The sequence below is a fragment of the Colobus angolensis genome, unplaced genomic scaffold (assembly GCF_000951035.1).
Source record: "Colobus angolensis palliatus isolate OR3802 unplaced genomic scaffold, Cang.pa_1.0 Scaffold19, whole genome shotgun sequence".
In the NCBI taxonomy this organism is placed as follows: domain Eukaryota; kingdom Metazoa; phylum Chordata; class Mammalia; order Primates; family Cercopithecidae; genus Colobus; species Colobus angolensis.
Genome location: NW_012115043.1, coordinates 14691236 through 14715939, shown reverse-complemented (window position 1 = coordinate 14715939; position 24704 = coordinate 14691236). Strand labels below are relative to the sequence as shown.

Sequence of the window (24704 nt, the reverse complement as noted above, 5' to 3'; positions counted from 1 at the left end):
AAAAAAAAAAAAAAAAGAACATTGTCCCTTGCCTGAAGTTGGTAGCTGCTCAAATCTCAATTCAGTTCTTTTAGTCTCAGCTACAAACTGTCTTATGCCTGCCCTGTGAATGGTGTTCCAGTACTCAGCCAAATATTTGGGCAGAGATAAATAAAAAATTTGGGACCTCTCTTTTCTGGCTTTCTCCCTTTTGGGATTCTTTCCTTGCTTTCTGGTGACTGTGGTCGTCCTGTCTCTGTCCTCTTTTCCTTCAGGCCAAAAAGACAATGGGGTTTCTGTTGGAATTTTAGTTACTATAGGTTATGGCTTCTTGCCTACAGGACAAAGGTTTCAGAATGGAAAACTCACCTGTACTGGTCCCTGAAAGCAGATAAAAAGAGAAACTCACCCATTCTGGTCTCTTCTTCCAAGTTTATATTTTCATCCAAAATCAGCCTGTTTTTGTTTACTCCCCAGAGCCTTTATGTAGTTGATAGCAAGCTAGCTAGATATTTTCTTTCCACCAGCCCTAGGATTTATAGTAACTATTGTAAGAGAAAGAATAGTAGGAGATGAGTTCAGAGAGGTAGGAGGCAGAACCTGTAAAACATTGTAGACCTTTGCGTTTATTAATAATTCTGAATGAGTTGGGAAGCCATTGGTAGGTTTTGAGCACAGGATGCACATGATTTGGTTTGTTTCTAAAAGGTTGCTTTAGTAGGAGAGGCAAGAAGAAGAAAAAACATTTAGGAGACTATTATAGTAATGCAGGTCAGAAATGATTTGATTGTGTTAAAAATTGCATCAAGGTTTTGTTTTTTGTTTTTCGTTTTTTAAAACTGTTTGTGCTGCTTCTATGGAAGAAAACGCTGGCATTGGTCTTCAGGTACAGGGCTTTGTATTGAGATTGGGAGAATACTTGCTTCTCTGGTACATTGGGAGGACCCTTCCTTCTTTCTAGAAACTTGACAGCTAGTTTAGGGGAGTTTTAAAGGTAGCTCAAGAGGCTTTGTCAGGGTTGGAATGTCTGTTCAGACAGAACAAATCTTTAAGGTACAGTGACCACCAGATCACTCTATAGTTCCCATTAGACAATTCCCAAGTCGACCCCTGGGAACATATTACTTTCGAATCCTGGCCATCAGGCAGTTTCTGTTTTTCTTAAAGAGACAGACTTGGCATTTCCTTTTGGCCCTGTACTCTTACTTCTATGATTAAATCAGTCACTGGATTTTCCTTTTGTATCTTTACAGGGCATTTGTATCAGGGTGATATGGCTCGTAACAATAATATAGCAAAATCTGTGTTTGAAAGTCATTTTCAAAATTAGCCATTTTTTTAATGAAATTAGCCGTGTGTTCATTACCTTATTGTACTGTACTGTGGCATTAAAGACTTTAATGGAACATCTGTACTTGTAAATCTTTGGTCTCAACAATGCCAAACAAAAATTCTGATTGGATTATTCAAGATGACTGGAAAGGGCGATTCCTTCTAATCTTTCTACCGGACTTACTTTCTTACATACGTGTTTTTTGTTTTTTAGACTGTTTCATTTGACAATTCACTGCACAGAACCTAAATTTTTTATAAGTAAAAAAGTCTCTATAATGTTATATACTTTAGATGAGGTAGCATGTTTTAACTTCTATTAAATTCCCTTGCAATTTTAATATTTTCCTAGCTTTTCCCTTTTTTATTAATGTGTAGCATAATGACAAAGCACTTGTCATTATATTCTAATTGATCCTATTTCACAATGTATTTCTGGGAAAATGCATTTATAGATTTATTTCATGAGCATGTAAAATGTGAAAAATATAATAAAAAATGTTAGTGTTGGTTTTTTAGGTGTATGTTAATTTACAATTGATTGCAGCCTTTGAGTCTTATCTAAAGGAATATCCTTACTCTACAAATAGAATTGAATAAAGACACTATTAAAGATAGACACATTCATAGCTTTGGTTATGTGATATAGCTATCTCCAGTCAGAATTCTTTCATCAAATCATTTGCTGGATCCCCCTACAGCAGATGGCAATCCTGCAAAGTATATTATGTTTCCCTTATTTATGACAGCGCTGAGATTTGATATTTTTAGAGTACATTTTACTTTCTTGAATAAAAATTTGGTTTCAGTGCTACTAAAGGCACAGTGCACATGTGCACCAGAGGGTGGGGGGAGAAAAAGAGAGAAATGTGTATGTGATTTTCCCTGTGCCCTTGCTCCCAACTATATGTGTGTCTCTTTCCCACAGGGAAGGCTCTCATTTATGATACCCTACCAGTATGGCCAGATTGAATTGCTTTTCCTACTGCTTTTGCTGCAGGGATATCCTAACCATTTCTCTCATTCTTGTATGCTGTCTCCCTGTTTCATCCTTTCATTCTTTCTTGGCTCATCAGACGCACCGCTACTAACTGAAAATATTTTCCCATTTCCTGTCTTATTTCTCACTTTACCCTAGTCTTAGTATTCTTAGTTCAGGTTGTCAGAGGTTAGTGATAGGTCTGGTAGTGCCAATTGGGAAGAGAAGGAACTGGTGTTCATGTCAGCAGCTTTGCTCCTGATTCTTCCCTTTTACTTTCAGGCTGATTTACTTACTAAAACTCCACAGTGTTAATAATAATTTGTTCACAGGTCCTATATGTGGTGGGGGGTGGGGGAGAGGATGGAAGGAAACACAATAGGTGCTTAGGGCATAGAAAAGCATCTCCTCCCGCCAAAAAAAAAACAAAAAAACAAAAAAAAACCCAGTTTCCAGTTTTTGCTAGTAGATCAAAACCTAGAGATGCCTGTAGGACTCTGGTGGCTTGGTGAAAGGGAAGAAATAGGAGAGAAGCTGTGGGATAGTTTTTTATTGACACTAGAAAGAAAATACTCTTAGTCAAATACTAAGATGGGAGTAGAGCATAAGAAGGTAGTCTAAATCTGTGTTCTTCCTAGAAAGGGGAGTAATGGCAAATGTTGGACTTGGCCAAGAAGTTTACCTGTTCCTCTAAGAATCTTATTCCCTGAAACCTTCAAAACTTGAATTTTACCTTTTTATTCCTTCTTTAAGGTCTCAGCCTTTTAGGGAACTGCCTGTATATATAGTAATTTATGATTGCTCTTAGTTACTTTTCTTGTTAAATGTTTTCACAGAAGAAGGTGGCAGATTGCTTTTGTTAAGTTCACAAACTATTGTTTTTAGATATGAGGTCTAGAATTTAATGTTCCTTACTGGAAAATACCAAGTTAAAACAGCATGCTTCTAAAAATGGAGCACATAGAATCAGAATATATTGCATTTTACTTAATTGGTTCCATTCAGAAAAGCAGGTACTAAGAGATTATCTATATAAAAGATTAACAAGGAAAAGGATAAATTAAGTCTTTCTGTTATTGATCACCCCTTTTAATCATGTTGAATAGAAATGGAAAAAATGTATTAGAAAGTCAAATAAGACTCAAAAGTGTTTCTATCATTAATTATTGCTGAACTTTCTCTTACATCTACCATTTTAGTATATGAGTCAAGGAACTAACTTCTCTGAAATTGTTGAATTGGCATGCATATACTAGAAATGAGAATGATGAAAATAATATGGGAATGATAATTCAGAAATGTCTTAAAAGGAAAAATATTACCCCTCATCACTGTATTGCAACTGTGATGTATTTTCTTGTCAATAGGTATTTTTTTCAGATTTTGGTCAATTTGTATGATATCTGTGTTGTTTATCTTCTGTGTGTAATTTCCTTTTTCTGCTTACCTTGGTCTTATGGCTGAAGCTTTGGAAAGTTTATTATTCCTGTCATATTTCTGTGTTTGTACAGCCATTGTCTTTAGCAGAAAGGAGTCATTGATGCTAAAAGATGACTCTTGCCTTTGTCAGTGCCAGCCACGACCTTTTACTAAGAGTCTGGATATGTTAACAATAAAACTACAGAGCTTGAGTTTAAAACCTAGCCAGATTCTTGTTATTCTATAGCATTCTTTGAGCCCCTTGTCATGTCCAATATCAGTGGTATGTACTACTGTTTAGCTGGTGATTCCATCACCTATTTAATTACCATTTTATTTCATTAATCTTTGCTTTTTCTTTGTTTTATAGAAGTCACTTGATGAAAATTGAATATATAGTTTCACATAATTTTGTGTGTGTCTTAAATTTTGCTTGAGATGTTCTCTGTAACTGGCACCCATCTTTCCTCTCTCTATATATTTTTACAAATGTATTTAAAATACATGCAAAACTGGGCATGGTGGTTCACACCTGTGATCCCAGCACTTTAGGAGGCCAAGGCAGGAGGATTGCTGGAGGCCAAGAGTTCAAGACCAACTTAGGCAACATAGTGTAAGACTCTGTCTCTACAAAATAAAAAAATAGTGATAATTAGCTGAGCATTGTGGCGTGTTCCTATAGTCCTAGCACTGGTGAAGCTGAGGCAGGAGGATCACTTGAGCCCAGGCTTTTGTGGTTGCAGTGAGCTATCATCATGCCACTGCACTGCAGCCTGGATGACAGAACAAGAACCCTGCCTCTAAATGAGATAAAAATTAAAATACACATAAGCCTCATATTTGTTAATCATTTGATATAAGAAAATATAAAGTCATAAAAAGACTAAGTTATGGTTTGATGATTTTCATTAGGACAAGATTCATCAAAATCACTTTCCATTATATGTTCAATAAAAGTGATTTTTTAAAATACAACTTTTCATAAAATTTTTTGCAGTTCCATTTATTAGTGGATTTTGTAGGTTTATGGTTGCCTTTTTCTTGGATTGAGTCTTAGAGGAATACTTGCTGCTACTCTACAGTGTTGGTTGCAAAGAAAATGCTTGGAAGATAGCTCACTGGTATCTAATGATACTGGAGAGATGGTAACAGTGTTTTTTTGTTTTTTGTTTTGTTTTGTTTTTTTGTTTTGAGATGGAGTCTTGCTTTGTCGCCCAGGCTGGAGTACAGTGGTGCCATCTCTGCTCACTGCAACCTCCGCCTCCCAGGTTCAAGCGATTCTCCGGCCTCAGCCTCCCGAGTAGCTGGGACTATAGGCACCCGCCACCACACCCGGCTAATTTTTTGTATTTTTAGTAGAGACAAAGTTTCACCGTGTTAGCCAGGATGGTCTCGATCTCCTGACCTCGTGATCCACCCGCCTCAGCTTCCCAAAGTGTTGGGATTACAGGCGTGAGCCACTGCTCCCAGCCGGTAACAGTGTTTTTTACACCACATTCCCCAAACTCGTAAACTATCTCTCAAATTTGGAACTTTAATACGAGCTCCACAGGAATGAACAAAACACTGTTCACATAATCTCTGTGTTTTCAAAGCCTCTGGTTCACTTGAAATTGTGCCTGCAATGTTGTCTATACTAGATACTCATCTTTTGTATTAACTCTTATTAAAAAGTTATTAAAATAAACATTAATCACTTGATACAAGAAGTACAGATTCATAAAAATAATAGGGTCCTAATAACTAAGTTAGTAATTAGTACATTCTACTTTGGAAGCTGACCCCTCTCCCTTCCCTGCTTTTTGTTACCCATCCTTTCAATTTGGTAATTCTGTCACTATAAAAGAGCCATGGTAATCATTGCAAGTTAGTGGAAAATGTGTGGCATTTAATTTATTACATACCACATTCTCACCTAAATTACAGGGAAATTACAGAGGGACTTCCAGGAATATCTTGAAAGAAAGATAATTTCTAAACTTAGCAGAATGTTATCATTGTAATATCCAGGCTGTTCTCATGAAAGAATGAAAGAAAGAAGTCAACTATTTCTGTGTTGATGAATTTCCTCATAGAATGAAACTCGGAAGGAGTTAAAGAAGTGTACTCTGCTAGCAGTCAAAGATGAAAAAGACTGGAGTCTTCAAAACAGAAGAGGTAGAAATGACTGAATTGAGAGATCTCCAAGTCTTCCAGCTTTTACTGGGGACTGATTGGGAGGTGAAAATAATGGAACCCAAGTATCCGAAGATGTATTAAGGATGCACAATGAATTGTTTTGTTGGTTATGGCAACTCATTATTTCTCACTGTGAATTTTCTTTTGCCACCTTCATAAGAGTGGTACTGTTTATTTGAAATCAAATTGTGTATAATTTTAGAAGAGATGTAACTGTTACCACAAAAGTGTCATTTTGATTTTATATAACTAATGTTGATTTGATATGGTTGATATAGTTAGATTCAGTTTGATGTCATCAGTTAAGAATATCTGATCAGTGATCAGAAAGAAACCAACTTTATTAAATCAAATGATTGTCTTGCTTCATTTTCTAGGGCTTAAATGAATTACTCATGTTTTCATGTAGGCAGTACTAAACCAGACAAAGTTTGGGAGTTCATCTACTCCTAGAAGTAGCAGTGCAGGGCATGGGGCAGGATGGAGAGACTATGACCCATTCTAAAGTCTGCAAAGAAATATTTTAATTCTGAATTTCTGTAATTTACATAGGGTATTGCTTGAGGATTGATGGAACAATGATGAAGATACTTTGAAGTAACTTATATTTTACAGGTTTCTGAGGCAAAGATTGGTACTTAGCTGTTCCATGAAAACGCAAAAACCACTTGCTGAATTGTACTCGGCTGTCCCATACCAAAAATATCTACAAAAGTATGTTTTCAGATATATCTTTTATTCTCTTCTCTTTTTAGGTATGGATGAAAGAGGAGGTACAACATCTTGGGGAACAAGTGGTCAACCAAGTCCTTCCTATGATTCATCTAGAGTAAGTTTGCTGATCAACCCTTGATTAAAACTGTAATTTGGGAGACTAAGTAATTTCTTTCATATATGCTCTGTTTCTTATGAGAAATGAAAATTAATTTCTTTTCATGGAAATATAGTAGAATACCCAGTACCTTTTTGGTACATTTAGTTCTTTTTATAAGCTGTCAAACTTTGGAGATTTATTTTATTTCCTACAGTTAAATATTCTTGGTGTTATTTGTACACCTGAACTGTCTACAGTAAGAGCTTGGAATGCCTAAGTGCTCTCCATATGTATTTAGCCATTTTTCTTTATGTTTCATTTATTTGCTTTGCGAGATGGCAGTGGCTTTCAATGTACTGACTTCCAGCCTCTCTCCCTCATCGTTGCTTCAACAGTCATCAGCCCTTTGCATCAGGAACTCAGTAGCCCTGCCTCTTGGAAGCATATCAAAACAGACAAAACAGATGACATTTCTTGGTTAACAATTAAGAGAAAATAGGACCAAGCCATCTTTCTACACATTGAGGTCACAAGATTAGAGCCCTTTCCAACAAAACAAAAAGAAAAAAACCCCAAAACTTTATAAAATGAGACCAGGAAATGGAAAATTAGATCAAAGAATTAGAATAAAATTAAGCACTCTGCTCCCAGACTTTCTCTGGTAAACTGATGAGGTTAAGAGAGACTTTTCCAGGCTGGGCGCGGTGGTTCATGCCTGTAATCCCAGCACTTTGGGAGGTTGAGGCAGGTGGATCACTTGAAGTCAGAAGTTCGAGACCAGCCTAGCCAACATGGTGAAATCCCATCTGTACTAAAAGTACAAAAATTAGCCAAGTCATGGGGGTGGGCACCTGTAGTCCCAGCTACTCAGGAGGCTGAGGCAGGAGAATCGCTGAACCTGGGAGGCGGAGTTGCAGTGAGCCAAGATCATGCCACTGGACTCAAGCCTGGGCCACAGAGTGAGACTCCATCTCGAAAAAAAAAAGAAAAGAGAGAGAGAGAGAGACTTTTCCAAAAGGCCATACTTTAAGTGAATGAATTTCTCATTTCTCTCAGAATTAACCAAGAGAAGAAAGAGACAAGCATAAGATTTATGGGTAGTTAACCCTAGAAGCAAATTGCCTTAATGGGAGGAAAACTGAGTAAGTGATTGAAATGCATAGTCTCAGTATGGATTACACAAGTTTGCTTTGAAAAATGCTGAGTTAAAATACCTTTTAAAATTCGGGGTTTTACTGTTTTATTTGGCTGTAGCCTATGTATAACTTATCTTAAATCCTTTGGAAAGAACTGGGATAGTCATACGGAATCCAAAAAGATGCATAAAGAGGCTGTTAAAGGTGGGTTTTTGTGTTTCACTTTTGGGAATCAGAGGCTGAGAAAGCTACATTGTAGTGTAAAGAGCCGTATGCTGAGTATGTCAGGACTTGAATTTTACTATCAGCTGTGTTGTGAATCAGCCATTTATTTAATCTTGGACACATTATTTTTGTCTTAGCCATTTAATCTTGGACGCATTGTTTTTGTCTCGAGGCTACTTAAACTGGTTGATGTCCAAATTTCCTTCCACTCTTAAACGTTTCTGATTCTTTGAGTATTATTATGAACATGTGAGATAGGATCCAGTTTAGATTTTGAAGGTAGGAGTTTTATGTAGTGGGAAACCCACAATACTACTAATTAATATTGGATTTTTTTTTCAGAGGCTTGAGTTACTTTGTAATAACATGTTATTTCTTAGAATGCATTAAATGGTAGCTGGGTGCCTTATATTTATCACTCTTTCAGGCTTTCTTCACTGCTTCCCACTCCCCCATCGCCCCCCTTGAGTGCTGCATAGGATTTTAGGTGAAAAAAACATACTGATGTATCCAAACACTTACGCAATTTATGATCTTGAAATTAAGTTTACCTTCAGACATGAAATCCAAAGCAAATCTTTCTTTTCTTTTTGCTATTTATAGGTTAAACTGAAATGCTGTATTTTACTTAGTTTATTTATTTTTAGTATGTATTATATACAGTGAAAAGTTAAATTGATTATGTAGTAAGCTAGTTTTCATAGAACCATAGAACCACATATGTATTTCTAACTGTCTGTTGAGAGATCAGATAGAATGAAGATTTAATGCTACCCTTCTTTATTTTTATTCCCATTGAAATACACTCTTTCACTAATTTTTCTCCTTCTATCCTAGTCATCGTCTAAACCTAAAAGGTTTGATGAGATAGTTAAGAGATTTTTGGTATCATTTTCAAACAGAAATCTGGATCCAATTTCCAACTGTTATTCCCTTTAACTCTTCTTGCCAAGGAGAACTTTATGGTTGTCTTTGAAGCCTCCCTCAGTACTACTTTATAGGGAAATTATCAGCTTTTGGGGTTTCATCTTTTAACACCATTCACCTCTTGACCATTTTTTTTCATAATCATAAGCATAAATGGGTATAATTGTGTTAATAAGAATCTCAACTACAGTACTTCATTCTCCTATTTTAGTATATTGAGTTTCTTAAATTCTTATTTAAGTACATTGAGGTTCTTAAATTCAAAAATAAGTATTAATGTTGGCTAAAGACTAGTTTTGACTTGTTAAAAATTTGTCAACTTAAACAGTGAAATTGCAGATACTTAGTAGAAATCACGTAAATGAAATTTATTTAGACTTTATCATATTTTATAAATATTACATTTCTGTCAGCAAATTGCATTATTTAAAAGTAATTTGATTTTCAGTAACATCACTAAATAGAAATTTTTTATTATACTTTTTATAAAATTTGAAAATGCTTGGTAGGCCAAAAAAGGGTATTGGATACTGCAAAATGAGTAATTTGTTGGAGATATAATATACATGCTTTAAACTTACATGAATTGAACTGTCTGAGCTGCCATTCTATCCCTCTCCCATTCCCATGCTAAACTATAAGGGAGAAACAATACTTTCTTTACAATAGTATGAAACCGTATTTGGCAAATGAACCTTAATATTGTATAACTATATGTTACTGTGTGGGAGTAGCTACACAAAGTCATGTTGATTGAACTTATTCTTTATTTAAGAGCTTTTCAAGGGAAATATTTGCTAAGTACACTAGTTGCCTTACAGGGTCCTGACTTTCATTGTAAGATACCGTGCTACTCTAGTAGCCTTGGTGCGTAAATGAGCTCCATCTGAGTCACATAGTTAAGTGGTCACAAACTTCTCATCTCTGTGTTAGGCTTATACCCATTCTTTCAGAATTAGGAAAAGTCACTCTAGCACAGCTGCAGTTGTATGTCTGCCCCTGCTTTTACCAAATCCACCAGAAAAGTAGCCTTGCAGTGTAGAGGTGATTAAGTTTCTGGTTATCAGAAGTACCTACAGCAGTCCATTCAGTGAAGAGATTTTGCTAGGTTGACATAAAAATAGACATTGTGCCTAAGAGTGGTTATAGAAGAAATGGTAGGCATGTTCAGCATTCTTAGGCAATGTGGATTTCGTATTTCCTAAGCATGTCTCAGCATGTTTGAGACACCCAGAGGGAAGGAACACAACATTTGTGGTTTGTAAGCTCCAGACCTCTACTTTTGTTAGAGTCCTGGTTTCTGCACTCTTCATTTGCTGACCACATGTACAGAGAGCATAGACACACACATGAACATATAGATAGAATCATGTTGTGAATAGCACTTCCAGTTTTAGAAATTTGTGAATGTGGTGATAAAGGTAAAGCACCTGAGACTGAAAGGAGTGATTAAAATCTCAGGTAGTTTAGACATGGGCAAGAGATCTAGTTAATGAGTTTGTTCCCTCTCTCCCTTGTTTTTCATTCTTTATTGCGTAGAAATGTTGGTGTACTAGGCATAACGACCAGAGAATATTGTGGTTGTTCTTGTTCACTAAAGTGTTAGTGACTTATTCTAGTTTCAGGTTTTTTTTTTTTTTTTTTTGTCTTCAGAAGGCTGCGCTTAAGAGCGCAGACTGTGAAATCATACTGCTTGGGTATAAATCATAACTCTGCCACTTACTACCTGTGTGATTCTGGACAAGTTATTTAAATCTAGTGTACTTCAGTTTACTCATCTGTGAAATGGGGATAATGATATCTGTTTCATGAGGTTGTTGAGGATTAAATGAGGCAATATGTGGAAATTGCATAGATCAATGTCTGATATGTGGTGAGTGCTATATAAGTGTTGGCTTTATACCTATGTATCTCAAAATTCACTAGATCTATATTTAACAATTACATAAATTTAAACACATGGATACATTGCAAATATGCTATATTCTAAGTGTAATAAATGAGAATTATTTGCCAACTCAGTCATGCTTAATTTAACTACTTTTATTTCTTTTAAATGTATGAAGGACATAAATCAATTTCCCTTCTTCAGCTGTTCATTTCTTTCTTGGGAAAGCAACAGTCTCTTCCTGCCAAACTTGGATATAAAAGTTATCAGTCTCTGTAGTATAACACCTTATACATAATGGGTGCTCTATACATGTTTGCTGAATATAATCAAATCGGGGAACAATCATTAGATTTACTAGATTAATTAGGCTGGGAGGTTGAGGAAGGAAAGAACGTTGATTTAAGATGAAGCTTGAAGTAGGTGGTGGTGGTATTAATGGTAATAAGTGGTTTGGAAACGTACTGTGTGACCATGGGAAAGTTACTTCTATGTGTCTTAGTTTTCTGGTCTCTAAAATTATGATAATTTTACATGTATTTTGTAGGGTTTTGGTGAAGATGAAATGTAATAATAGGTATGAAGTATTTCATTTATTGATATAATAAGTGAAAACTGCTATTACTATTATTTATAATAATTTTGAAGTACATTTTCATAGTTATATTTCTTGATGTACAAATTCTGTTTCTGGAATGTCTAGTTATTTGAGTTTGTGGAAATGTCAAGAGGCCAGGTCATCTTGGTTTCTCTGCCTTTTTAACTGTGTTAGCCAACCTTTGCCAAGCTCTGGAGTATTAAAGTACAATTGAGGTTTGCGTCCTGGGGTAGGAGTGGGAGAGAGGGGAGTATATTGATGCTCTTTTCTAAGATACAGAGTTGGTCAGTCCTTAATTTAAAAGGTAGAATTGAGTTCATTGATAGGAAACCACTGATAGGAATTATATTTATAGGCATCATCAGTAATCAAGAGTTGGCATTTTAATTATGAACATTTTTCAGCCTATATATAATCTTATAGTAGTTATTTTTTTTTAAAAAAAGAAGCTACATTAAGTTGAGTAGAGCTTGGGTGCTTTTTAAAAATATAAATTGCTAAATATCCACCATGGTTTTCTCTTCTGTCTGTATTATGGCTTACAGAATGAAACAGTCATTTATCTTTTTGCTCTTTCTTCTGTCTGTGTTTTACAGTATCATAGAATTTTCAAAATTGAAAGATGCATTGGTTATATATATTCTGTCTCTTTATTTCATACATGAGGAAACTGAAACGACACGCTTGAGATTTGACCAAGTGTAGATTTGTGCTGTATGTAGAGATTTGGCTAGGCTGTGTGACTAGTTAATGACAGCCTCTGGCATGACAGAACTCAGATATTCTGAATCTTATGCTAGTGCTTTTTAACCCCTTTACTTTAGTATTTCCCAACTCAAAGAACTATACATTTTCTGCCATATCCTGAAGGAATGGGAAAAGAGAGAAGAGAAAGAGGTGAAAAGAGAAGAGGGTCTGCAGCTGATAAAAGAGGACATGGGACATGATATGATAGAATAGTTTACCTAGCAAGTATAGTGTATTGTGGGGAGAATAGCATAGAATTTAAGAGCTTAAGCATTAAAATCAAGCTGTTTTGGGTTCTATTTCTGGCACTTCTACCCCTCACTCTGTGACTCTGGGCAAGTTATTTGTTTTTACCTTAATCTTTTTTTCTTTTTTCATTGATTTAAAGGGGATGGGTACCAATAATAACTACCTCACTAAAGTTTGGGGCTTATACCTGTTAGTAGAAAATGGAAAACCAGTGTGTGGTAATGATTTAGCTTTAAAATACTTGATTTAGCTGCTGTATATGATTCAGCACAAGATGATATCAGAGATTTTTTTTTATTAAGGGATAATAGTAGGTATGTTCTGAGGCTTTTTGTTTTAATATATGCTATGACTTCTGATACCTATAGCAATGAAGGGATAAGAGGATTCTGTTCATTTAAAAAGCATCAGCAGTGGTCATTTAACAGATGTCAAAAACACAGACAGACAGCAACCTCATAGACCCAACTAGGTTGAAAATGAAAATACGTGGGTACAAGGATTTAAGTATTTCTCCAGTCTTCTAAAGTTCATAGACAAAGCCATAGATTGGGGACTTGGGATAAGGGAAACAAAATTAAATAAAAACTCAATGAAAGTAAACATAAGCTTTCAGATTTTATGGAAACTAAAATCAGCCTATAAGATTATCTGGATGAGATTAATGCCATTTCTTTTGCAAATCCTGGACCATTCCTGCCAGATATGGCTAAAGGGAACTTTAATTTTGTTTAGTGCTCTCTCCATTCTTAACAAGAGTTCAGTATTTTTTCGTTAATGTGAACGAGCTTGGCTAAGAACCTCTCTATAGTTTGTAGGTAGTGAGTTAGAAATAGGATAATAGAACCTTGGTTTTTCCTTTTTTTTTTTTTTTTTTTGAGACAGAGTCTCGCTCTGTCGCCCAGGCTGGAGTGCAGTGGCCAGATCTCAGCTCACTGCAAGCTCCGCCTCCCGGGTTTACGCCATTCTCCCGCCTCAGCCTCCCGAGTAGCTGGGACTACAGGTGCCCGCCACCTTGCCCGGCTAGTTTTTTGTATTTTTTAGTAGAGACGGGGTTTCACCGTATTAGCCAGGATGGGCTCGATCTCCTGACCTCGTGATCCGCCCGTCTGGGCCTCCCGAAGTGCTGGGATTACAGACTTGAGCCACCGCGCCCGGCCAAACCTTGGTTTTTCTAATGTGCTATCTATACAAAAAACAGAGGTCATTCTGACCTCAGCAGGGTCATACTGGCTGGAGATGTAGAGGGAACTGGTGGGTAGTTCATTTAAATTTGACAGCAGATGCCTTAAGAGTGTGTCTGTGGGCAGAGGCAACTTGTAGTTTCCTTCCTCCAGCAGAGCCCAGTGGCATAAGAACAGTATAGGTGGCCTGCTTTTTGGGAGGTTGGACTTAACTGTGATCCCCCAGTTTTAAGATGCTGAGATTTGTAAATGCATTCAGTTTCTTAAATGTTAAAGGTGAATAAATGTGTATCTTATAGTTCAGGAAATATGCTTAGACATATAAGTCCTGTTTGCCTAAAGAGTTACTTTTTAGGCTGGGCGTGGTGGCTCACGCCTGTAAACCCAGCACATTGGGAGGCTAAAATGGGAGGATTGCTTGAGCCCAAGAGTTTGAGACCGGCCTGGGCAACAAAATGAGAGCCCCCTCTCTACAAAAAATAGAGAAAAAGAAAATGCCAGGCCTGGTAATGTGCAGCTGTGGTCCCAGCTACTCAGGAGGCTGAAGTGAGAGGATTGCTTCAACCCAGGGGTCGAGGCTGTAGTGAAGAAAAAAAAAAAGTTGCTGGTTCACAGCTGTAATCCCAGCAATTTGGGAAGCTGAGGCAGGTGGATCGCTTGAATCCGGGAGTTCAACATCAGCCTCTGCAACATGGCGAAACCCCATCTCTTAAAAAAAAAAAAAAGAAAAAATTTAGCCAGTTGTGGTGTTGGCTGTAGTCCCAGTTACTCAGGAGGTTGAGGCAGGAGAATCTCTAGAGCTGGGGAGGCAGAGGTTGCAGTGAGCCGAGATTGCACCACTACACTGTAGCCCTGGTGGCAGAGTGAAACCTGATCTCAAAAAAAAAAAAAACCCCAGAAAACTTTTTAACTCTTTTAAGACAGAAGTGGAGACGCTATAATTAGACAGCAAATAGTTAATTACCAAAATAATTTTATTAGCTACTATGAGATTCCATAGGAGGAAGAGATTACTTTGGATGGTCAAGAAAGACTTAATAGAGGAGGAAGTGTTTGAGTAGACTCTTAGAGGATAGATAGCATTTGAATAGGGCTGGAAGAAAGTCTGGAAATGTGGAATGGTGGAGACAGTACGGTGGTCTCATTACAAAATTCGGTAGATAATAAATCAGCTTACTTTGTGGGAAAATAGTATGAGATGAGGCTGGATAACATTTCTGTAAAAAAAGTTTATTCTTTGGGAGCCAATTAAAAATAGATTTTATACACAAAATTTTTATAAATATTACTGTGGTATGAAGAATGGATCGAAAGTGAAAGAGTGGCAAAAAATAGGATGATCTGAAAAGATGGTACATAGACCCACTCATAATGAAATAAGACTTGGATTCGGAGGATAGGAGCCAGATTGCAAAGTTGTATAAGAAATTTCACAAAGGGGAAAACACAAAACCGGTACAACTAGGTGACTGGGAAAGATATAAAATCATGTAGACTCACTTCACCCACAGAATGATAACGCCTGAATTAAACTTCATGTGTTTTTTATTTAGGCTTTGTCAAGTTAGCTATGATTGTATTAAACCAGATTGCTTGATTTTGATAAATAGTTTTCCTTATATTAATACATGGGAAAATCGAGTTGTGAATAAAGAAATATAAAATAGCTTTTACTCAGTTGTCCCTTTTGTCAGCATTGGTGGGTAAAAGGTTAGTGTTAGTTTTTCTTCTCTAGTGTAGATATTTTCTCAAAATTGTGTGTTTGCTATTGTTTTTATTTTTGAGGGGAAAAAAGTGTATATAGCTACTAGGAGATCAAATACAGTAATTAGAAAGGACACACAAATTTTGAAATAGTATTTTATGCCTCTTGATCTCAGGTACAATACACGAGGTGAAGCAGTTAAATAGCAAAGCAAGACAGAAGGGTCAGAGAATTAAAGTAAGTGTTTTCTATATATTGCATCTATGTTCCCATTAATCTCTGTTTTGTTATATAACTGCTCCTTCTGAATGCTCTGAATGTGAAGAAAACTTTGAGTAAGAAAAAGAGTGTGTTTTCAAGTTAGATTTAAATAAAACCATAAGAGTAAAATGTTTTTACTCTTAGTTCTGTTTGAAACAGCCCCTGCCTATAAATTATAACGTTAATGTTTTTGGATAAGAAAAAATTGGGTTGTGATGATGTGAGCACCTTTAAATCTCTTGCCAACAGATACTTAAAGTGAAAGAAAGCACCTACTGATCAGATTACCCATGTTTCCATTTTAAGACAATTAAAGCTTCATGTTTTTTTCAGACTAGCCTTTCTTCCTGGGGACAACACTTACTGAGAGGCTTTGCTGTAGATCTTTTTGGAAATAACCTTCATGTCAATTTCTCATCTTACTGTAATTAACTTTGTAGGCCCATGAAATAACATCTTGATTAGGACTAATCTAATCTTTGTAGTTTTCTTTTTTATCTTCTAACTAATTGTTCAGATTTTTTTTTTTTTTTTGAGACAGAGTCTCGCTTTGTCACCCTGGCTGGAGTGCAGTGACCGGATCTCAGCTCACTGCAAGCTCCGCCTCCCGGGTTGACGCCATTCTCCTGCCTCAGCCTCCCGAGTAGCTGGGACTACAGGCGTCCACCACCTCGCCCGGCTAGTTTTTTGTATTTTTTAGTAGAGACGGGGTTTCACCGTGTTAGCCAGGATGGTCTCGATCTCCTGACCTCGTGATCCGCCCGTCTGGGCCTCCCAAAGTGCTGGGATTACAGGCTTGAGCACCGCGCTTGGCCAATTGTTCAGATTTTAAAGTTAACAAGTAAAAATCAAAACATATTAATCTTTGAATCTTTATGTCCCTTTTTGTAATTGTTGAGGTCTTTCTTGACAGCCTGTTTAATATTTTTTCCCTAAGTTTAGAGATTGCTTATTTGTGGGAATAAAAAGTAGGGTAAATTCTGGCTGAACGCTTTTTTTTAACCCACTTGGGTTTTTAAATTAATAACAATGAAATCGTAACCAGCACTTGTCACAATTTAGTTTACACAGTTTCACATGTTACCTGCTTTGATCTTCACATCAGCTCACCAAGAAGCCATTTTTAAAATCCTCTCCATTTTAGAGGTGACAGAATTGAAGGTTAGAAAAGGTAGATAACTTACCAGATATTAAATGCTTAGGACTTTATCCAGGCTGTCTCTAAATTACTGTCCCTTTTTACTGTGTTACATTTGCCAAATTATAAAAGAGACCCCCAGAACAGTTATTTCTACTTGTGCAGGACTTTAAGGACAGAGTCTCTAGAAGTTTTAAGATAACGGTACTGCCATCTTACTTCTTATAAAAACAGTATTTACATTTTGTACATTAAAAAAATGAGCTATAGGATGAATCAGACAGGTTTGCTTCTAGTTTTTACCACTCTATTTTACCTTGGACAAGAGAGTTAATTTCTGAGCCTCAGATTTCTCATCTCCAAAGAGATTTTTTCTCATAGGAAGTGTGCAAGAATTAATAGAGGAAGTTTTATACAGTATTTAGCTCATATAGAAATCTGTACATTGTACTTCTTTTTATACTCCCATGAGAAATTTCGTGCCCATTTGGATTTAAAAAATAAAAAAGATGTTAGGAATTTTTCAAATCTTGGATGGTCATTGGAGAGGCAGCTGTTTTGAATTCCTGGAGTATGTCCTGAAAAGATGATGAACTATTGGAGTTTTTAAACGCCCAACAAGAAGTTTGTTTGTTTGTTTGTTTGAGACAGGGTCTTGCTCGGTCGCCCAGGCTGGAAATGCAATGGCACAGTCATGTCTTACTGCAGCTTTGACCTCCCAGGTTCAAGTGCCTCTCCCACCTTAGCCTCCTGAATAGTTGGGATTACAGAGGTGTAGCACCACACTTGAACTTTTGGAAAGTTCTGTATTGCAGATCTTGGGATTTGGAGATTATTGGGGAAAAGAAATAGGGCAACCCACATTCTTATGAATGTAAATTTATGCAAATCTATATTCTTATAACAGATTGCAGATTAATACAGTCTAGGAAAGGAAGAGGTTTCAGTTCCTCAAATCTGTTTAAAGGGATATGCATCTCTAAGGCATTTAAGAGACCTAAATTAGCTTATGTAGGCCAAAGGATTGGTGTCATCAATAATTGTTAGATTTTTGTGTCATGTATTTTTGTTGTCATATACTTAAACACTTTTATTCTGAGAACAAGCTTGAAATGTTTCCCTTCAACATATTGAACTGATGCTTTAACCTTCTTCTTATAAAATGAAATAATTACTTAAATGTCATTTTACATCATAATCAGTTTGTTGCTTTGTGCATGGAGCAGAGTATATTCTGGTGTTTAGGTCTGGCAATTATTTTGTGATTAAGCAATTAAGTGCCAGCTGTCCTGAACCAAATATCTTCTCCATGTTGGTAATACTGTTGCATCTTATTGAGTTGACTTTTCCGAGTTTTTGCTGTCTCCATATTACTCTTGATTTTCCACTAATTTTGCCTTACTTCCTTATATCATTTTTCCTCAGTATCTTTCTTCCCTACTTTGAGTTTTGTAGTCTCTTGGAATTCTGTATGCACATCGTTATGTTGTTAACATAGAAATCCTTTTTTTCCAACTCCTTTCATTCATGAAGCTTTTACTGAGATTTCACTATTTTCTTGTCACTGAAATTAGTTGTGCAAAACAAAAATCATCAGTTTATATTTCATAAAGGGAGTCCTCATTCTTATGGGAAAAACAGAGATTATTGTACAGTAGAATGATAAAAGCTATGATAAGGATGGCCTAGGGGAGAGTAAAAGTCCAGAAATAGAAGGAATATTTGCTTATGAAATCTCCAGAGCATATTGTATACAAAGTGAAAATGATAATCTGTTTTGTAACACAAGGAACAGAGAATTTAAGCCTGAGTTCTCTCATTAGAAAAATGAACCTGGTCAAATGGGTCACTTTTTCTGGACATGACATGAGGTTTCTTCCTTTCTTTTTTTTTTTCTTTTTTTCTTTTTTTAAATTTGAAACAGGGTCTTGCTCTGTTGCCCAGGCTAGAGAGTACAGTGACACGATCATGGCCTATTGCAGCCTTGACTCCCTGGGCTCAAGTGATCCTCTGCCTCAGCCTCCCAAGTAGCTGGGACTACCGGCCTGTGCCACCATGTCTGGCTAATTTTTTGTAGAGACAGGGTCTCGCTTATGTTGTCCATGCTGTTATCAAACTCCTGAGCTCAGGTGATCCTCCTGCCTTGGCCTCCCGAAGTGCTGAGATTATAGGCATGAGCCACTGTGTTCGGATGGGCATCAGATTTCTAATGTGTAAAACAAAATTTTGAATAAGATCATAGTTTCTCAGACTGTCCTTAATGGGATATTAACAAGCAGTGTACAAATACAGAGCTTTGTAGTCTAAAACATTTATGTATTAGTTAAATGGGCTTTTTGTGGTATTAGATTTCTTAGTTTTTAATAGGTGGTAGTAAATGATAAATCTTTACGAAAGGAAAAGAATAAACTTCTTCCTACATTTTTTTCCATTATAGAATGCCCTCGATATTACTTAAGAAATGTAGTTTGACTGCTAGTAGCAGTCTCAAGAAATAGTAAGTTAGGCAATGTAAACATTTAGCTCTTAACTTAGATCTATGATCCTTTTAAGTTTGTTTCTGTTTAAGATGTCAAGTTGGCCGGGCGCGGTGGCTCAAGCCTGTAATCCCTGCACTTTGGGAGGCCGAGACGGGTGGATCACAAGGTCAGGAGATCGAGACCATCCTGGCTAACACGGTGAAACCCCATCTCTACTAAAAAAACACAAAAATCTAGCCGGGCAAGGTGGGCGGCGCCTGTAGTCCCAGCTACTGGGGAGGCTGAGGCAGGAGAATGGCGTAAACCCGGGAGGCGGAGCTTGCAGTGAGCTGAGATCCGGCCACTGCACTCCAGCCTGGGCGACAGAGCGAGACTCCGTCTCAAAAAAAAAAAAGATGTCAAGTCAGGGTCAACGTTAATTTTTTTTTCGTAAGGCTGTCCAGTTTGCCACTACCATTTGTTGAAAAGATTTTTCTTCCCTCCCATTGAGTTAACTTGTTATCTCTGTTAAAAATCTGTTGACCGTATATGTGAGGATCAATATCTGGGCTCTGTATTCTGTTTTATTGATTTATCTTCACACCAATACCGTAACTGTCTTGATTTCTATACCTTTAAAATAAATCTTGGTATCAGGTAGTATAAGTCTTCCACCTTGTTATTCTGTTTCAAAATTGTTTGAACTATTCTGTTGTTTGCGTATACATTGAAGATTTTAAAACCAGTATGTCAGTTTCTACTAAGCTGTGTAGGATTTTGATTAGGATTACATTGAGTCTGTACATCAGTTGGAGGGGATCTTAACAGTGTGGAGGCTTTCAATTCATGCATATGATGTATCTCCATATTTAAATCTTTACTTTCCATATATATATATATATATTTTTTTTTTTTAAATTTTTTGGCAAGGCTTTGCTCTGGCGCCCAGGCTGGAGTCCAGTGACATGATCTCTGTTAGTATTTTTAGATAGTTTTTAGTGAACAAGTCTTGCACATCTTCTGTTTAATCTATTAACTAAATGTTTCATAATTTTTGATCTGTTATAAGTATTTTTAATTGCATTTTTTGGCTCATATCTGATATGTAAGACAATGATTTTTGTATATTGACGATGCGTCCTGAAACCTTGCTAAACTCACTAGTTATGGTAGCTTTTTTGGACATTCTGGAGGATTTTGTTTGAACAATGTGTTGTCTGTCAGTTATGAGAATTCAACTTTTTCCTTTCTAATCCAGATTTTTTTTTTTGCTTATGGAATTGGCTATAACTTCAAGTATGATGTTGAATAGATGTGGTTAAGAGTGGACTGTGTTCCTAATGTTAGGGATAAACAGTGTTTTGCCATTAAGGATGATAATTGCTATAGATTTTATTGATGTGATTTATTAGATCGAGGACGTTCCTTTGTAAATGTAATTTTTTGAGCGTATTTAATAAAAACTGATGTTGAATTTCATAAAATATTTTTTTCTGCATCTGTTGAAATGGTCAGATGATTTTTCCTTTTTAGTGTGTCACTACAGAAGTTATATTGATTAATATTTTAAAAATATTAAAGCAACGCTGCATTCCTGGGCTATCTAGTACTAGGTTATTATATATTGCCATTTTTAAATTGTTTGATTTAATTTGCTAAAATATTAAGAATTTTTACATTCAGGTAATATTGATCTGTAGTTTTGTTTGTTTTTTCTTTTTTTTTGAGACGGAGTCCTGCTCTGTCACCCAGGCTGGAATGCAGGGGCGCGATCTCAGCTCACTGCAACCTCCGCCTCCCAAGTTCAAGTGATTCTCCTGCCTCAGCCTCCCGAGGAGCTGGGATTACAGGCACCCGCCACTACGTCTGCCTAATTTGTATATTTTTTTAGTAGAGACAGGGTTTCACCATGTTGGCCAGGCTGGGCTCCAACTCCTGACCTGAAGTGATCTGCCCACCTCGGCTTCCCAAAGTGCTGGGATCACAGACGTGAGCTACCATGCCTGGCGGATCTGTAGTTTTTTTTTAAAAAAAAAAAACTTGTGCGTGTACTTTCTTTGTAAGAATTTGTTTTCATGCTAATCCTGGCCTGAAAGAATTAGTTGAGAAGTATTACTTCTTCAAATTTATTGACAAGATTGTTAATAATATTTTCTTCTTTTTAATTTTTGTATTAGTTACCTATTGTTAACTAGATACCACAAACTTAAATAACACATTTATTGTCTAATCTATGAGATGGGGGAAATATAGTATTATTCAATATATAGGTTATATGGGTTAAATTAACTGACAGAATGGCATGGATGTTGTTAACAGTGCTGGCATGTAGTATGTACTCAATACAACTTAGTTGTGATTGACACTTTATTTTCCAGTTATCAATATGTTTCATTTTGCTTTAGGGTATTCTTTAGCAAATCTTAATGTGACTTCTGCCTGCCTAACAGTATTTGTTCTGCTTTTGGTGCTCCCATTTGAAGCTGTGCTGGTGTGTTAGCATCTGCTAAACTATTCATACAAAACCCAGCAAGTTTAACTTGTAATTTGGCAGACTGGTTTGTACTTCATTTAAATTTTTACTGTTTATTATCATCCTACCCCCTAGACTACTAGGGGGTCCAATTGTAGTAAACAAACCTTGGAAGCTGTAATGTGGTACATGCATGTCAGGCCCAGACCTCATGAAAAGGTTATTCAGTTTATTAAAATATTTTCAGATAATGTCTCTCTTTTCTTGTGACTGTAAGCTCCTTGAAGGCAAAGACTTTTATTTATTTTTGCATCCTATCATCTGGCACAATGCCTAATATATTATAGGCAATACTACACATATATACATAGGTGTTGTCACTCTTCCATATACATATTTTAATTTCTTTAATTTCATTAATAACTAGATTGACATAATATGAAAAGATAGGTAAAAAAAATAAGATGAGTAATGAAGGAGAAAATGGGGGCCAAAAATCGAGAGAAGGTAAGACGAGAAGATGAAGTATCAAAAAACACACCTGGCATTTAGGATAGAGATTGATGGTATGCATTAAAAATATTAGAACTCAAAGCAGACAGGAAATTCATTTCCGTTATTGCTGCTGATGAAAACCTTCATATTTGATCACATAGATAATTCAGTTTGTGTCACAATTAGCTTTAATTTTCTTAGGAAGGGTATAAGAAAAGAAAGGTAATACTGTGACCTGTTGTTATGAAAGGAATGCTGATCTTCTATGTTTGTAAGTATCTGAAAATTTTGTATTTTGTGCAAATGTAATTAACTCACATTTTTCTAAGTATGTGAAAAGTTTGCATTGGGTGCAAATATAGTAAAGCAATATCAGTTTGGACTAAATATCTGAATTCAAGTGTAATTTTACTTTTTAGGAAATAACTGCTTTTTACTTTTAATTACATGTATTAGCTGAAACTATTCCAATAAAGTAATGCCACTTAAACTTGCTTCACAGTTTACATACACACATCAGAAGAGAGTTTTTCTCTGGTAGTGGGTCAGATAGTTATTTCTTTGATTGTGTACTAGGTGAGGATGCTGACTTGTGTTTTCATACCATGTTATATGAAGAATATTACTTTTCACACTAGAATCATGGCCGTGGAAGGAGATGCTTCCACTGAGAAGCATTAAAAAATCCATGTGAATTGCTGGCACTTCCACATCTCATGCTTACTCCGAGATACAAATCAATGCTTTTTGGTAGAGTAGGGATGGAGTAGACCAGTCGTTCTTTTTCTGCTTTCATTTTTTATAAATTCACATAGTTTGAGTAGATCAATTGATGTAAGATACGAGTCAGTATATCTGGACACACAAATAACCACAAAATCCCTCCACTGTGTGATTTTATTCAATTCTAGTAGATGTTTCTCAAACTGGGAAATGAGTAGTCCCTGGCGGTTGTTCCTCAGCCCTGTTCTCCAACGTGGTTAGAGAAGGAAATGCCTTTATTTACTGATTTTTTCAGTGAAAGGAGACTGACAACCATGCAGAAATAAGTTAAATGTTCTTTAGTTACAAAAGTGCTATGGAAATGGGAGGGCAGTGTATTTAGAATTTAATTCCTTTATTCTTTGTATCTATAAGGGCTAACCTAAAGAGATATTTTCTTTAAATCTATAAAGTATTAACATACTAATAGGAAGACTCACAGATTCTGAAGCTGTGATTTTGGGATATTTAAGGAGACTTAAAGATCATTTTAAAAATGCTTTCTCAAATTAAAACAGTAACTTTCTTGAAAAATAATTTAGATGCTCTTTCAAATTGAAAAATTACAAAAGTTAAAAATGAGGAATTATTCCATATCCAAGAAAAACCTGTTGAGTTACTTCACTAAGCTGCTCATTGAAAATACAAGTCTCTACTGACAGGATTATATTTTAGTTTTAAGAAGCTAATTTATCATTTAAAGATTATCTCTAAAAGTTAGGTTTTGTATATGTAATATACTCACAGTTACACCTACCTCTCATAACTTGATAGTGAAACCTTTCTGTTTTTCAAAGGGAGTTCCAGCATTTCAGCTGCTGAACACTTTGCAAGAGAAACTGTATACTGTACATCTGAAAGCAGGGGTACTGTCTGCTTTTGTTGTTAAATAGACATGAAGACTTCTTTCATTGCCCGTTCTTTTTTGGAATATTCACATGACACCTGTGTCCTTTAGCCAGATAATCACTGTTGATTTCAGAGGTCTAAGAATTGGGGAAAGGGATAATAGGTCTGTCTCTTAACAAGCCTTTTTGCATTCAGTTGCTATTTCTGGGAAGCTTCAGTGCTGCAACAAATCACAGAGTCCCTAAGGAAGACTAGTGCCCCCTATCATGCTGTTTCTCTTGTTGAGCATTCAATTGATGTTGGATTTAGGGCCCTGACCCTAAAGATTTTGATATCTATGTGAATAATTTCCTTTTCTGCAGTTGTCAGTGCGTTACAGCTAGGCCATTCGGATGCCTTTTGTTAGAACGGAGTTACATAGCCTTTCCCATTTAATTATTAATGAATATTAATTCTTAACTATAATTGCCAAATCATTATCATAAACTTTATCTAACATAAGTACTCGACTACTGGCTCTGACACTATAGAAATTTGCCTCTAGGTTTTTTGATGCCTCTTTTCGCATTTTCCATGGTAGTTATCTTAGCATCCCAGAAGACTACCGTACCTATTCCCACCTTGGGCAAGAGAAAAGTTCTGCGATAGATAAAAATGTCTGCAGTAGATGTCCACTTAGCAGCAGAGGTTTTTCCATTTCCCATTTTGTTTATGGCTTCATCAGAGTCCCCCAGTCCAAACAGTTCACTAAAGCTCTTATGACTGTCTCCACTATTGTGAGCACCATTTGCCAAACTGGGTAGTTAAAATTTTTTTTTTGTCTTTGTTTGTTTTGTTGTTGCATTTTCCTACTTTCATTCCTTTATCACTTATGAATTACTGTTTGAACAGATTTATTCATTTTGTA

At 36.2% G+C, this 24704-nt stretch overlaps 1 protein-coding gene across 5 annotated transcripts in view; it reads left to right on the top strand.

The window, feature by feature from the left end:
• TCF12 (transcription factor 12) overlaps positions 1-24704 on the top strand; it is a 389423-nt gene that overhangs the window by 146356 nt on the left and 218363 nt on the right. For all 5 annotated transcript variants that reach the window (XM_011940522.1, XM_011940525.1, XM_011940527.1 and 2 more), the window contains one exon: positions 6643-6716. In XM_011940522.1, the coding sequence (XP_011795912.1) occupies positions 6643-6716 (74 nt within the window). The remainder of the gene's footprint in view (positions 1-6642; positions 6717-24704) is intronic.